At 35.8% G+C, this 13,457-nt stretch overlaps 1 protein-coding gene across 1 annotated transcript in view; it reads right to left on the bottom strand.

The window, feature by feature from the left end:
• LOC135681222 (uncharacterized) overlaps window positions 1–13,457 on the bottom strand; it is a 46,060-nt gene that overhangs the window by 7,170 nt on the left and 25,433 nt on the right. The window contains exons 16-23 of the mRNA XM_065195560.2: window positions 13,166–13,204; window positions 10,854–10,893; window positions 9,378–9,406; window positions 7,411–7,450; window positions 6,036–6,158; window positions 1,747–1,831; window positions 709–808; window positions 464–557 (exon numbers count right to left, since the gene is read on the bottom strand). Coding sequence (XP_065051632.2) covers window positions 464–557; window positions 709–808; window positions 1,747–1,831; window positions 6,036–6,158; window positions 7,411–7,450; window positions 9,378–9,406; window positions 10,854–10,893; window positions 13,166–13,204 — 550 coding nt within the window. The remainder of the gene's footprint in view (window positions 1–463; window positions 558–708; window positions 809–1,746; window positions 1,832–6,035; window positions 6,159–7,410; window positions 7,451–9,377; window positions 9,407–10,853; window positions 10,894–13,165; window positions 13,205–13,457) is intronic.

Here is a 13,457-nt window from a genome sequence, read left to right on the forward strand (position 1 = left end):
CCTGATAAGCATAAATGAAAGCACTGACAGCAAGACTGTAGGATTAAGTATGGCAGTATATATATCTAAACTGGCCAATTGACATCTTAATACAATGAAACGAAAGCATTGCAATCGTTTCATTTAAAATTCAACATTTGACTGCAAAAACCTTTGGGAATGATGTTGTTTTAAAGCAAACATCATTGAGTCAATGATAGACATTCATTCTTGCGAGAATAAGATCTGGATCACGAAATTCTGAATAAAGCACCAAATTCCAAATGCATTGTGCAATGCAAAAGTCAGTGGATCCCATTGAAAAGTCTTTTCTCCAAGAAAACTGGACAGCGATGAAATAAGAAGAAAGTGCTTTATTAAAAGCAAGTTTTTGTTTCTAATGAGCAAACGAAGTTTGAACACAACAACAAAATTGTGCCTTGAAAAACAATTATCTTGCTTAGCCAATTAAAGTCAGACTCACAGTAGCTCGTGTTCCGATCTTTTGATAGAATTCACTAACTGAGCATGAGTCTTCTTTTCAGCATTTTGACCATCGATCTCTACAATGACGTCACCTACAAAAGGGACCAATCGGAAAACGCTTATAAGTCGTTGAACTTCACTAGGTAAAATACTGACTGAACCAGCTACTGATAAACCAACTCAATGAGATAAATGACTGGAAACTGAAGGATTGAATTGTTTAAGTATATTCAAATAGCGTACCTTCTCGCAAGCCAGCCAGATAAGCTGGACCTTCCTCTTCGACATACCGAACAAACGTTTTGACATCTTTTTCGCCAGTTTTGTCGGGAAAGACATACGTCTGAAGGCAAAAAATAAATAAACACAAATCCGCCGAGGCAAGATGGATCAATAAACCTCAACATAAAAAATTATTGTGAGGTTTTGGAATTCAAACACAAATATATCCACTGGCAAAGAACCAAGGGTAATAGAGAAGATAGCCTGAGCATATAAATTAATAATACGACATGTTTTGCATGTAAAAAGGATCAACTTTTTCAAAAAAACATGAAAAGTGAAAATACACTAAGGAATTAGTCGATTTCGTAATTAACCGATGTTAAGACTACGAGGAGCATCAGAAAATTTTTGTTTTCAACGTTTCATGATTCAGCTTTTCTATGCTGTTTAAATAATTTGCGGTATCAAAGAATTGTTTATTTTTCCTGTATGTGGCCTTCAAGAAACTAAACAAACTGTTTGTTCATATTTAGGTAGCAGCTGTATGCTGCTTCTAAATTTCAAAGACCAAGGGAAATAGATCAGTCAAGAAAAAATTATTTTGATCTTTCACTTTTAACTAAGACTTATATAAATGAATGGTTACTATCGATAAAAATTCGTTTCTAAAGATTTTTATGCTTCAAAAGATTTTTTCTAAAGGTTAAGAAATACTAAGCCCGGTTGATCAACACAGTCTACAAATCCTAGCATTAAAGGAGGGCCTAAGGACAAAACATATCGCAGAAGTCTTGAGTAATTTGTCCAAGTAATTTGCAACCATGGCCCTATGAAAATTGTTTAGAACATTCGCTATAACAATGCAATAGGTGTCAAATGAAAAGAGGACAAATAAAGGGGAAAGTTGGAAATGCATGGAAGTGCATGCAAAGTCGTCTGAAGGCAAAAAATAAATAAACACAAATCCGCCGAGGCAAGATGAATCAATAAATCTCAACATAAAAAACATTTTTATTTATAAATGGAATAAAAAAAGCTCAGCAGGCAGTGAAATACCTGCAAATAAAATCCATATCCTCTACGTGACGATTTTGATAATTTCAGTGTCCTCCTTTCATTTCTTGGCGGCTTTACATCTGGGCTAAAGAGGAAACAAGCTCAACCGGTTAATCGAAAGTCAAGTTTCAGATCATAAAGGGGCCTTCTTACTGGCTAGTTTTCTTGGTTGAATCATGGTGGGATCAGGTGGTGATAGGTCAAGCAGCAGTGCATATTTTAATGCATTAAAACATGACCGCGCACCAAGGCACAGTTATAAAATTCGTAGCTTAACTGATGCATTTACAAACGCCCTAGTTAACACAATTCTGACTCTGTAAACCTGCTAATTGCAAAAACGAGAGATTCTACTGTTTCAAGCGATGTTTTTCCGATAAAAATTATTTGCACTACTTATGAAACAAAAATATTGCACAACTCGTAGCACAGTTGACGGGAAGCAGCAAGAAATATTTTCATCTATGCAGTTGTGCTTTCAGCCTTGATTGTGCAGAAGAAACACAGGCAATGTGGCATTAAGCGCTGTATTGAACAGATACCTGCTGATAGTAGGATTATAATATTCTGAAGAAATTTATGATTCATGATCGAGAGCAGGTTGTTAATGAAAATCAGATAAAATTTTATGCCAGCAACAACGACGGACGTGAGAAATATTTTTTCACCACCATATACTCTGATGTTTACATACTTAATTAACTATACTGGTATATAGAGTAAATGTTTTCAATCTACTTTACACATGCACATGAAATATTTGATATATTATAAACTACACATTCCTTTATACATAATCAAATGTGTTGGGCACGATGTCTCGACGAAGTTCAAAAACATACCTCCAGAACCCCACAAAAAACATCTTTCCGCCCACAACTTGAAACTCAAAATCTATGACCTCATCGGCTATTTGAACACTGCATATGCACGACATTTGGACTAGGCTGCAAAAAGTTCATAACGACCAGAGCAGCAGCGTTCAAACGAGCTAGGCCGTGTCATAAAGAATTATCTTGATGGTCTTAGAAGATTGAACAATTGGCAGAACCACGATGAATAAACTTTATAGTAGAAGTGCATTCTTCTTTAGCCAACAGGTCCATTACAAACAAACCTTTAAACAGTCAATCAAAACTGTAAGGACGTGTAAGTAGTGAACAAAATCTGCAGGAGGCCTTTGCGCTTAAGGAGAGTGATGGTTTGAACGGAGAAACACCTGCTACTTGGCTGGGCAAGATTGCAATCATTTTCCAGTGCTCCGAAAAGATATTTCAAATCAACTAAACATGATCTGATCGCTGTGTTTCTGAGATGTCTGTATGGTTATCTAAATCAGCTGAAATTTCTTGACGTATACAAATTGAAAAAATTATTTTGTCTGCTTTGGAGCACATTGATTGCAAACGATAATATCCACCTAATCCTTTTTCGCTCACTGAGGTTCAATATGCCTAACATAATTGAAATCTCGGTGAAATATTCAAAATTTACGACCACGCATCGTAGCATTCGACGGTTTTAAAAAATCTTAATAAGACAAATTTGATTATGCAAATTGATGATCCTCTGTCGAAATATTCACACATATTCAACGAACAGTATAAATCAAAGGATTGGCTACATCAATCTTCGAAGAGTTCTGTGTTTAGTTTTGAAGCTGCAGAATACATGGTAAAATGTTGATTGGATAGATATCATATGCTAGACATGACCAGAAAATTTGACATATGTTCAAAAGTCTGTCTTTAAATCAAAATTGAGAAACGTTCCTTGTGCTGGACCGGGTCATTAATCGAGAAGCTAGAGGCAACATATTTCAATCTTTAAACAATTTTTGTTTTTAATTCCTCTACACTACCAATGAAAACTGGATCTGGATCAGTTTTGATAGGAAAATGCTTCATTTCATGCCGTATTTGTGAGTAGCTTCGTTTCCTATACTCTAAATCGGCGTTTCAGTGTTAGCGGGAAGCTAGCAGGGCATGACGAAGTACCATGTTTGTTAGAAACTGTATGAAATATGGTTACAATTAAAAATCTACAATTCTTAAAAAAATATACCAAAAGTACAACAATAGTACTATAACAAATATAAATGGCAAAGAGAAAAATACAATAAGTGCTCGTTTCTCATTCAAAGTCAGTTTTGCAAATGGGAAGCGGACCAATTTTTTCTGACATGAATTTTTAAATAATCCTTCGAACAACTGTGGGAATATGCGTCACAAACCAAGATGGTGAGCAAAGAAACTTTGATTTCTAGCTAATTTCGCGCTTAAGTGGGATTTCAAAAAACAGCAAAATGATAGATCACTGCTAAATTGCTAAATAATGAAACATGCAAGAAACCCAAACCGTTGAAAAACCTCTGCTACTGATGGGGTGAAAACAAAGAATTTCGCTTCTGAGTTTAAATCCTAAGAATAGAAAAAGTATGCAGAGCTAGATTGTTTCAATAATTATAGCTTTTCAGTGATTTTAACAAAAACTACACTAATATTTGTTCGCATTCTCACAAATCAAACCTTCATTAGTGCAACGTTGCAAAATAGCGTTACCGACAACATTCAATAATTACTTGTACAAATACATACTGTAAATATGAATGTTGAGGAACACAAAATTATTGAGGATAGATGAAAGCCTCCCTCCCCCTCTTCGCAATTAAATAATACCCAGAAAATCCTTTTCAAAAACAGAAATTTTGCTCTGGGAAGTGGGAAAGGAAAGGCCAAAGCAACAAGCAATTTTGCTCGCACCTTCGAATACAAAATGGCTAACTTCTCACACAGACTAACATTATACTACTCCTTTACAGGTGACCTAAAAACTAAGACCTTATTTGTTTTGCCCACGGTACTAATCATTCGCAAGAGAGTTCAAATGGCTTAGAAATGAGTCTATACAAAAAAACGAGTCTATATACATTAACCAAAATGAAAGTGCTACTGCCGGCCCATCCCCAACATTGCCGAAAACAAAATGTCTGGACAGTACTAGAAGATGGCGAGAGACAATCGTTTTTGGTCTTCTGAAATATGTTCTTAAACATATTCCTGAATAAAACGAAAGTGGTACAAAGCCTGATAAATGTAAGCGTGTAAAAAAAGATGGAGGCTTCTAGCACAAAAGAGACCTCATTCACACTTTTCTTCATAAAAATATATTTTAAAAAGCCTATTGTGCGCTTATATTTTGCTGCATGTTTTTCCAACTCAACATCATCTGCTCATAATGTAAACGGTTTATAAAACACGAAGAAACTTAGTAATTATGAAGACACACTTACAAGATCATTAACTTAGCCCCATGCTTTGATAAGCCTATTCAGTAAGTCTAAAGCAACTTGCTTACCTTGAGACACTAATGATTTAAATAATTAAACAGCAAAATATTATGTCACGAAGAAAGCTTGAACGATGCAAAGTAGAGCGAAGGTTTATAATTAAGCAATAATGTTTTTCAACCAACTATCAATATCAAATACAAAAAGGCCTGTTTCATACGGAGCTCGCAAAGAGTTTATTTTTAAAGTGGAACATATAGAGGTTCAAGAGATTTAAGCTTATTTGATAGTCCTGTACCAATCAAGTAAAGATCGCCTTGTCAATAGCCAAGCACTGGCACCTGTTGTATCCAAAAAGCTTGACGCAGGTTTGGAAACACCGAAGCGGTTCCACAAACCAGATGTACGAGAATGGCTCTGTGTTTAGGGTCGCTGTCTACAGATTCAAGGGTTTGTGGTTCGGGTCACTGGCATGACCAAACTTTCACTGAAGCCTGATTTCCACTAGGCGAATTCTTTCGCGCGAATCGAATTGATAGTCGTAGCGATAGAGTAGGACCGTGATCTACTTTCTGCGAATCGAATATTTTCGCTGCGAAATTTGAGAAAATGACACCACGTATGCTCACATTCGACTAGCGCAAAAGAATTCGCCTAGTGGAAATCAGCCTTTAGAATGAGGATAGTCGTCAACTATCAAGGAAAGACAAATCAAGTCAAATCAAGAGGAAAGACCAGAACACCAGGACACGGCACGCTAAGCATATTATCACAGATTTATAAAACTTGCCTTCGAAGGACGCAAGATAGCAACACATACAAAATACAAACCAGTCCTAGTTGCTGATTCAATGTCGACCATGGTGATGGTGGCTACCCCTAGATTACGCCTCAGCATCATTACCATAATCTACATCGCCTTTGTTTACTACTACAAAGTAAGTTGTAGGTCTAACACATGTAAGCGAAACTGAAATTATTTTCCAGAAAGGAAACTTACCCCTTGAACTTCGGAAAAGACTTAGGTTTGTCCTCGTTTCCACTGACGCTTGCTGACCTCAAGCCAAATTGATCGAGAAGATCAGTACTGGGGTTCTTTTGTGGAGGTAGAGTAGACGAAGATCTACAAGAAAATTTAGGCTCAAAACTTCTATACGGCAAATTTAAGAGCCATGCAATGCAGAACACAACCATTACGATCGCATTATGCTTGTTACATTAAATAGGTAGCAAGAAAATCCGACAGGGGTTTTTTTGTGACAGGGTATATTGGAGAAGAACGGACGGAATAATAAGAACTGATTTTAATTTACACAAAATGAGGACAACCAAAGATGGTTAATACATTTCATGGTTTTCAATTGAAAAATGAATGCTCGTGAAAACACAGATTGAGCAAGATGAAATAATGAATGAGCCTGGAAAATCGAAAGGAAACTTTACACGAAACGAGTGGAAGGAGTGACGGAATGAATAAGACGAAAATTGTAAAAGGTGCTTGGCTAGAGTTGCAACCGACAACTTAAAACGAAGTTTCAATATCATGAATTTTTACAATTTGCCAGAAAAATGGCAGGTTCCTTTTTATTCAAAGAAAAGTCTGCTTTCGATGGAAAAATTCCCGAGAAAGTCTTTCCATTGTTCTCTTTAATTACAAAAAACATACGAAACATTGATTGTTAAAAACAAGTTAAAAAATATATATTCGGGATGAAGAAAAATAGTATTAGTTCAATGATTTGCTGATTTTTTTTAAAATTTTCATTCTATGATTAAATTCAAGCAATTAATTTATACAAATGGACTTTCAAATGGACATTTTCATACGGTTTTCAATCAAAATTTTCGTAATAGAAAACAACAACGTCAGATGAATTTAATAAAGAAAACAGACTATATGGGCTTTACAACCAGAGTCTAGCAAATGCGTATTCTTCCTTAAGATAATACTCTTAATAACACCCCTAAGATAATACTTGTAGTCTTAATAATTTCTTCAGAACAAGGGTGAAAGCTAAGCTTTGTTTCAGTTGACCTCCTAAATTTGCTTGCGTTGGCCTTTCACCCGACGGTATGACTGCAGTATTGCCTAGGCTATGAGAGGATTACAGCACTGGGGTCACAAAAAGGCAAACAAATAAAATTTCCAAAAGGAAATCTGACCTCGAATGAGCCAGAAAAAAGCAAACTTTTTAGCATAAATCATTTCAGCTTACTATAAACTTAAGAAAATTTCAAAATAGACAGCTTGCAAAAATTAGGATTGATAGGGTTGCTTTTACTGACCACAATAAGAATGTTTAATAGTTTACGTTCTGAACAAGATTCACTGTCCACTGATAACAAAATAACACATCTTCAAAAACAATACACACCTTGCTGCGAAACGTTTCTGGATGTTCTTTTCAGAAGTTGCTAAAACGGACATTTTACAAGTTATCAACACAGCTATTGTTGAAAAAACATGAAGAATTGTAGAGGACACTTCCTATCAGAATGCTGTGCAAACACGATAGCAGATGTCAGTGGAGGCGAGGAATGTCCAAAGACAGCCAAATTTTGGAAAAGTTTTTCAAAAGAGAAGGAAACAGCTTCAAAGTAAAGAAAGAAATCAAAGCTCTATTTAACATGGTACGTAATGGAACTTGCAATCAATAGGCAGAGTCTTTACTTCCTGCGCAAAATAAAATCATATGGCTAGAACTGCTCATTTTAGGAGAGTTAACAACATTTCTTTTTCTTACGAGCATCACTTTGCTTTAAATTGAGCAGGAAACAAACAACATGATAGAGGCAGATGCAAATGGCACAGTATACAAATGCCCTCATCAAAAGCCCTAAAATTGGGAAAGCTAAAATTGGGATACCAATTTACAAGCTTTGTTAAGGCAGAAACGTCGAAAAAATTACTAAAGTCAATCTTTTTAGCAACATAACATTCAATACTCAGCAAAGCCAAGTCATTCAGCTAGCCATTCGGCATTCCTTGTGATTTTGACGGACCCATTATGCTAGCCTGAGTTCAAGACCGTCAAAAAGACGCTTGAAACATACAAAAAGCAGAATTAATTTCAAACACTTTAATGTCTAATTTCAGGCCTTTACGGGAGAAAACATTTTGGGGCCTTTACCTGGAATGATGCATCATTGTCATCTAGTCATTTGTAGCAACATTACCACAAATGAAGCAATATTTTTTCCCGCCTAAACTCAAAAAAACTTGATTGCAGTCTTCTAGAACAAAGTGTTGCGCTAACATCTTAACTTTTTCGAGATACCCTTCTTGGGTTAAGAAACTCTCGACGGCAGTTTTGATGAACTAAAACGTTACCAACTATCTCTGTTTGACAATTGTTTAAATCAAGTCTTACGTGTCTTTACTGTGCTTTATGATGTTTGAGACACCTTTTTCATAACGTGTACTGCCATTCTATTTTTGAAAACTAGCTTGCATATCACAAAGTTTTAATCCACCAAGTTGCTTAGCGATTCTGCCATATTTTATCCAGAGAGTACCAGTTTCCAGGAATTGAGCCGTTCATTTGAAACAATTCTCAGGAAATAATGACCTGTGTTGACATCGAAATCACAAACAGACATTGCATTTTTGGCTGGCATGTCCCTAATACCAAAACTAGCCCCTTCCGAGTAAATTGCTAAGGCATTGAAAGACTTTATGTTCCCTAAAATATTGGTAAATGTCCCTCGCTTATGGCGCATTAACGAATTTTGTATTGTGGCATTCAAAAACTGCCTGCCGTTTATAAAAATCCTGCCCATGTTTTTAGGGAAATCAGAAAAAAACTGACTTCTTCCTTTATTAGCCCTCTTATTTATTTTTCAGGCCTAAAATAGGAGAATTTTTCTTTACGTAAATCTATAATTTTAAAAGGAAAAACAGATTTCTTGCTTTCTGATGCCATCATTTGTGCTACAAGTATTTGATAATTGAACATGGCCTCGTATATCAGATAAATTTCAAGAAATTTTTTTCCCCGGTCGATTTTGGGCAATTTTGAGTATGATATAGAGGAAAAAATTATGCACTTGATGGTAGAAAATTCGAATTAAACCGAATTGACCTTGAATTAAACGCTCCACGACCTCACTAATTGGACAATGTCCAAAGGTAAGCTGACGAGGTGCTTTAGTACGTTATGTTTCCGCTTTTCCGCTATCTTCACATTTGCGGAGCCAAAGGCTGGTTTGGTTTAAAAAAAGTATTAAAAGGGACAACTAACGTGCAACTCATAGCTAACTACAGGTATAACAACACTTACCCATTGAGATAAATTATCAATTGTGAAACAAGTGTAAAAATGACAAAAAATTGACTGTGTACCTGTCTCTGTAACATCAGATGTAGAAAACCTAAAACAAGAAACTTCCTAAAAATCTCGGTAGAAAAAATATAGAAAATGATGGGTGCCCATTTTGAAATTCTAATTTAAACCCTGAGATAGGAAAGATAAGTGCACAAAGAAAGTAAAATCTTAGAAATATTTTATTACTACTGGCTACTAAAAAATAAATCGAAACAAGATTGGCTGAATGACACAAAATATTGGAGGCGGGGGGGGGGGGGGGGTTGGTGCCGCACCCTAATGCCTCCTGTTTCCCGAACTGGGCGATGTTGGATCAAGGTCAAACGTATACCCCAACATTTTATTGTCTCTACTAGCTGGTTCAAAAGTCATATTCTTTGTTTCAGCCAGAGAGTCAAGGCGATGAATTTCATAACTCAAAGCCATTTGACACAGGTAAAAGTGGCTTACAGCCACTCGGAAACCAGCGGTTGGCCAATCAAATTGCGTACAGAGAAAAACATGTGAACAGTTTCCGCTTTTCTGCAAATCGGTGAAATCCTAAAGCAGCACACAGTAGTTTCACGTGAGCAATTTTTTTAATTGGGCTGGTCAATTTGGCCTAAGTTATTTTTGGATTCCCTGTACTTATGCATGTCAAATACTTTTAAACAGCTAGATCGTGGTTGTTTGGGAGCAAGGAACTTTTATATTTGGTCAAGGTTGCAGTCAAACAAGTATCAATATCTGAGAAAATAAAATACGATGACAGAAGTTATTGATTGGTATGACCTTTGTACCAGAACAGCCCGTTACTAAAAACCCTTGGCTAGACGGATTTCGCACCTCCTACTACTCCTATTTCAGAAAGCAAATGAAATTGAAAAATCAGCCTCGAGTAGGATGTTCTTTAATGTGTAAATGATAACGTATGTGGTCTGTTGTAGAATGTATCAATGAATAAACCTAATTGACTAATTAATCAATCCTCTGTCGGCAGGTAAAGAAAACTAAAACATTTATTGCAAGAATTTGAAACATTTTTTTTAAAAAGGAAAACTTTCCCTTTTAAGTTTGCATAATAAGAAGGGACCTCGCTTATTATAATTCTAGAAATGAAAAAAAAAACACAAAATCGCTGTTTGAAAATGAAATTCAGAGACCACAACATCAAACTCTCATAATTTTATTTACCCAAACTATATTTTGTACCAAAGTTTCTTGAGTTTTAAAAATATGAGCCTAGAGTTTCTTATACCGGTTTTTTTGTATAAAAATCGGATATACGTAAAAGCCGCGTACGAAAGCCACTTAGAATTGTTGAACGAGTTCTGCCTTTTAACGATTTGCTTAGATTTCTTCATAACGACTGGAAAAAGTGCACTTCATAGAAGTTGTACTGCATCTTCAAAAAGATGGGCTCCTCCACGTTGAGACGTTTTTGAACGCATGTTTGGCGTTAGGCTGATCCGACCAGGCAAATATATATTTCTTAATCTTCTAAGGTCACTCACCTTTTGGCGGACTTGGGTGTTTCACTTTTTCTATCATTATCTAGGAAACAAAGATTGTGTTGATCAGCAACATAATTCGAATACAGCATAGACTCACTAGCTTCCTTTATAAATGAAAGTTTCTTTTTATCGGTGATTTAAACAACCTTTGTTTACTTTTGACCCATATTGAGAATAAAGAAAACACAGTAGGCCGGATAAAAATTGTAATGCTCTGACTTTGGACCGTACATTCCTTTGAATAATTGGAAATGCTTGAATAAATCGCTATAATTTCTGCTTGTAGGAGCAGTAATTTCAAATAAGAGAAAAGGCTACTGTACGATTGAGTACTCATTAAAAAGCTAGTTCGAAAGGGAAAACCTTACCACCTTTCGCTTAAGTTCTTAATTTTTGTGGTCAGAATATACGAATTACAGCTCAGTACAAGAACATTGATATGATGTATCAAAATCAACGATGACATGAATAAAAAAGAATTCAATTTTATATGGTGTGAAAAGGCTATTTAAAATATAAAAGTCGTTGATGGATGGAATGAAAGTTTTCTTTTTAGAGTATGACACAGGCCATTTTGTCTAACAACCAAACCACGAGTGAAAAATTTAGCTATAGGAAGCACTTTACAGTGAATCTTTAATCTATTGGTGAGAAAACAAGAAACAGTTTACCGAGATACAGACTCCGAGATCGAAAGCTGAGCCTAAGCGATGTTGTTCTCCGTAACCGTGGCCTTGTGTTGCTGTCGCTGCTACTCCTAGGCCTGTCAGTATACAACCGAATTGCCGCCAAAAATGAGTCGAACTGCTTCATCTTGATATCCAATTAACAGAATCAACTTTATGCGCCTAAACGCATTTGGGATGACATACAGCAATGAGCAGCCCGTATACAGCAAACCGATTATGAAAGTCTTTTGTAAACAGGCATAAGGCGATTGTTATGACTATTTCCTGGTTCGCGTTAGTTTTTTACGTCAAAAGACAGCGAAACAAAGCCAGTCCGGGAAACAGTTTTTTCCAGGACACAAATTTCAACACAAGGAAATCAGGGGTATATTTTAATATAGTTTTTACAAGAAAAACCCGTGTCCTTATAGCTGGCTACTGAAGTAAATCGCAAAGTCGTTACTCACAAAAGAAGCTTTGACTCGTAAAATACGATTTCAGAAAACTTAAACAATAGCTCTGTAGGAATCTTTCGCAAAAGCTAGCTTATACATTTTAGCAATCCGGATATGCATTGCCATTTGATATTTCTAGACGAGGCTATATAAACAAGGGCTTTTGTTGGAGTAGGATACGTTTCCGAACAAATATAGACTCAAATAGGAAGAAAAGCGACGAAGCAATACAGTTTTAAGTAGGCCACCGACAATGAACCATACATCAATGCCTGCACTTTCCCCAAGCCTTATTCTACTTCATACAACCGGCAATTCATAATATAATTGCATAATAAACGTGTCATTTCCTTTCTCAATCAATACACATCGAGTTGGGATAACTGATTTACTTCAATTTACTGGAATTAGGTTTATAATTTGCTTTTTTATTTAAATCTTATGATAATGTTTTATTTCAGTCGGAAGCCTTACTGCCTAAGATAGAATAAAGGCTAACTGTTCCAAAGAAAGGATTATCTTAAATACCAGATTTTGCTACGATAGAATAATTCAGAATTGAATTTAGTCTAGAACATAAAGAAATGTCTGGTGAAAGAACGGATGAATAGGTCTGAAAACATATGATATCATGATGGTTATTATACTCATGATCTTAACTACTATTTCTACACCGTCCTAACCACTATCACAGCTACTATAATTATCCCTATCAATTCTTAGAGTGATTTTGATTATGATGATGATTGGTGATTACTAAAATCATCATTGTGTGCTATTTGGGACTATTTTTACACCTTTCTGGCCACTATTACTGCTACTATCATTATGATGATGATGATGATGATGATTGATGATTACTAAATTTATAATTGTATGATTTTAGTATTTTACTCAATTTCCTAGAATGATGATTATTATTATGATAACCATATTTGTGATTTTAGTGATAATTATGATCATGATTTTGACTGATGGCAGTTATGATATTGAATGGGCATGCTAATTTTCTACCAGCTTCAAGTGTAAAGCCCAACGGATATGAATGTTGCACAAAAAACTTGGCTCTAGAAGCCGCAGAATGGGAAAGTGCGAATTAGAAACACCTGAAATATGACCTCTACTTCCTCTGCTTTTCTTTAAAAAGAAAGGTTAAGATTCTCGATTATATCAGATTGTGTTAGCTTACTTTCGTCGTCTCCTTGGGCTTCTTCTTCACTACTTTCTTCTACAAAACAAAAAAGGACAATGACACAAGGCTGTACCAAATCATACACGGCACAAGCGCTTTTCGTCGATGGGCGCTTCTACGAAGGGAGAATTGTGACGTCAAAGGTAATGGAGCCCTAACTTCCTGCAGGGCCGCCGAGAGGTTTTGGAGACCCTAGGGCAAAACCAAAAGGCGAGACGAAAATGTTTTACTATTTTTTGGTATTATTTTATTACTTTAAATAAATTCCATTTTAAAATGGAATTCATTA

The sequence above is a fragment of the Rhopilema esculentum genome, chromosome 12 (assembly GCF_057945365.1).
Source record: "Rhopilema esculentum isolate cy_ngs chromosome 12, ASM5794536v1, whole genome shotgun sequence".
Lineage (NCBI taxonomy): Eukaryota > Metazoa > Cnidaria > Scyphozoa > Rhizostomeae > Rhizostomatidae > Rhopilema > Rhopilema esculentum.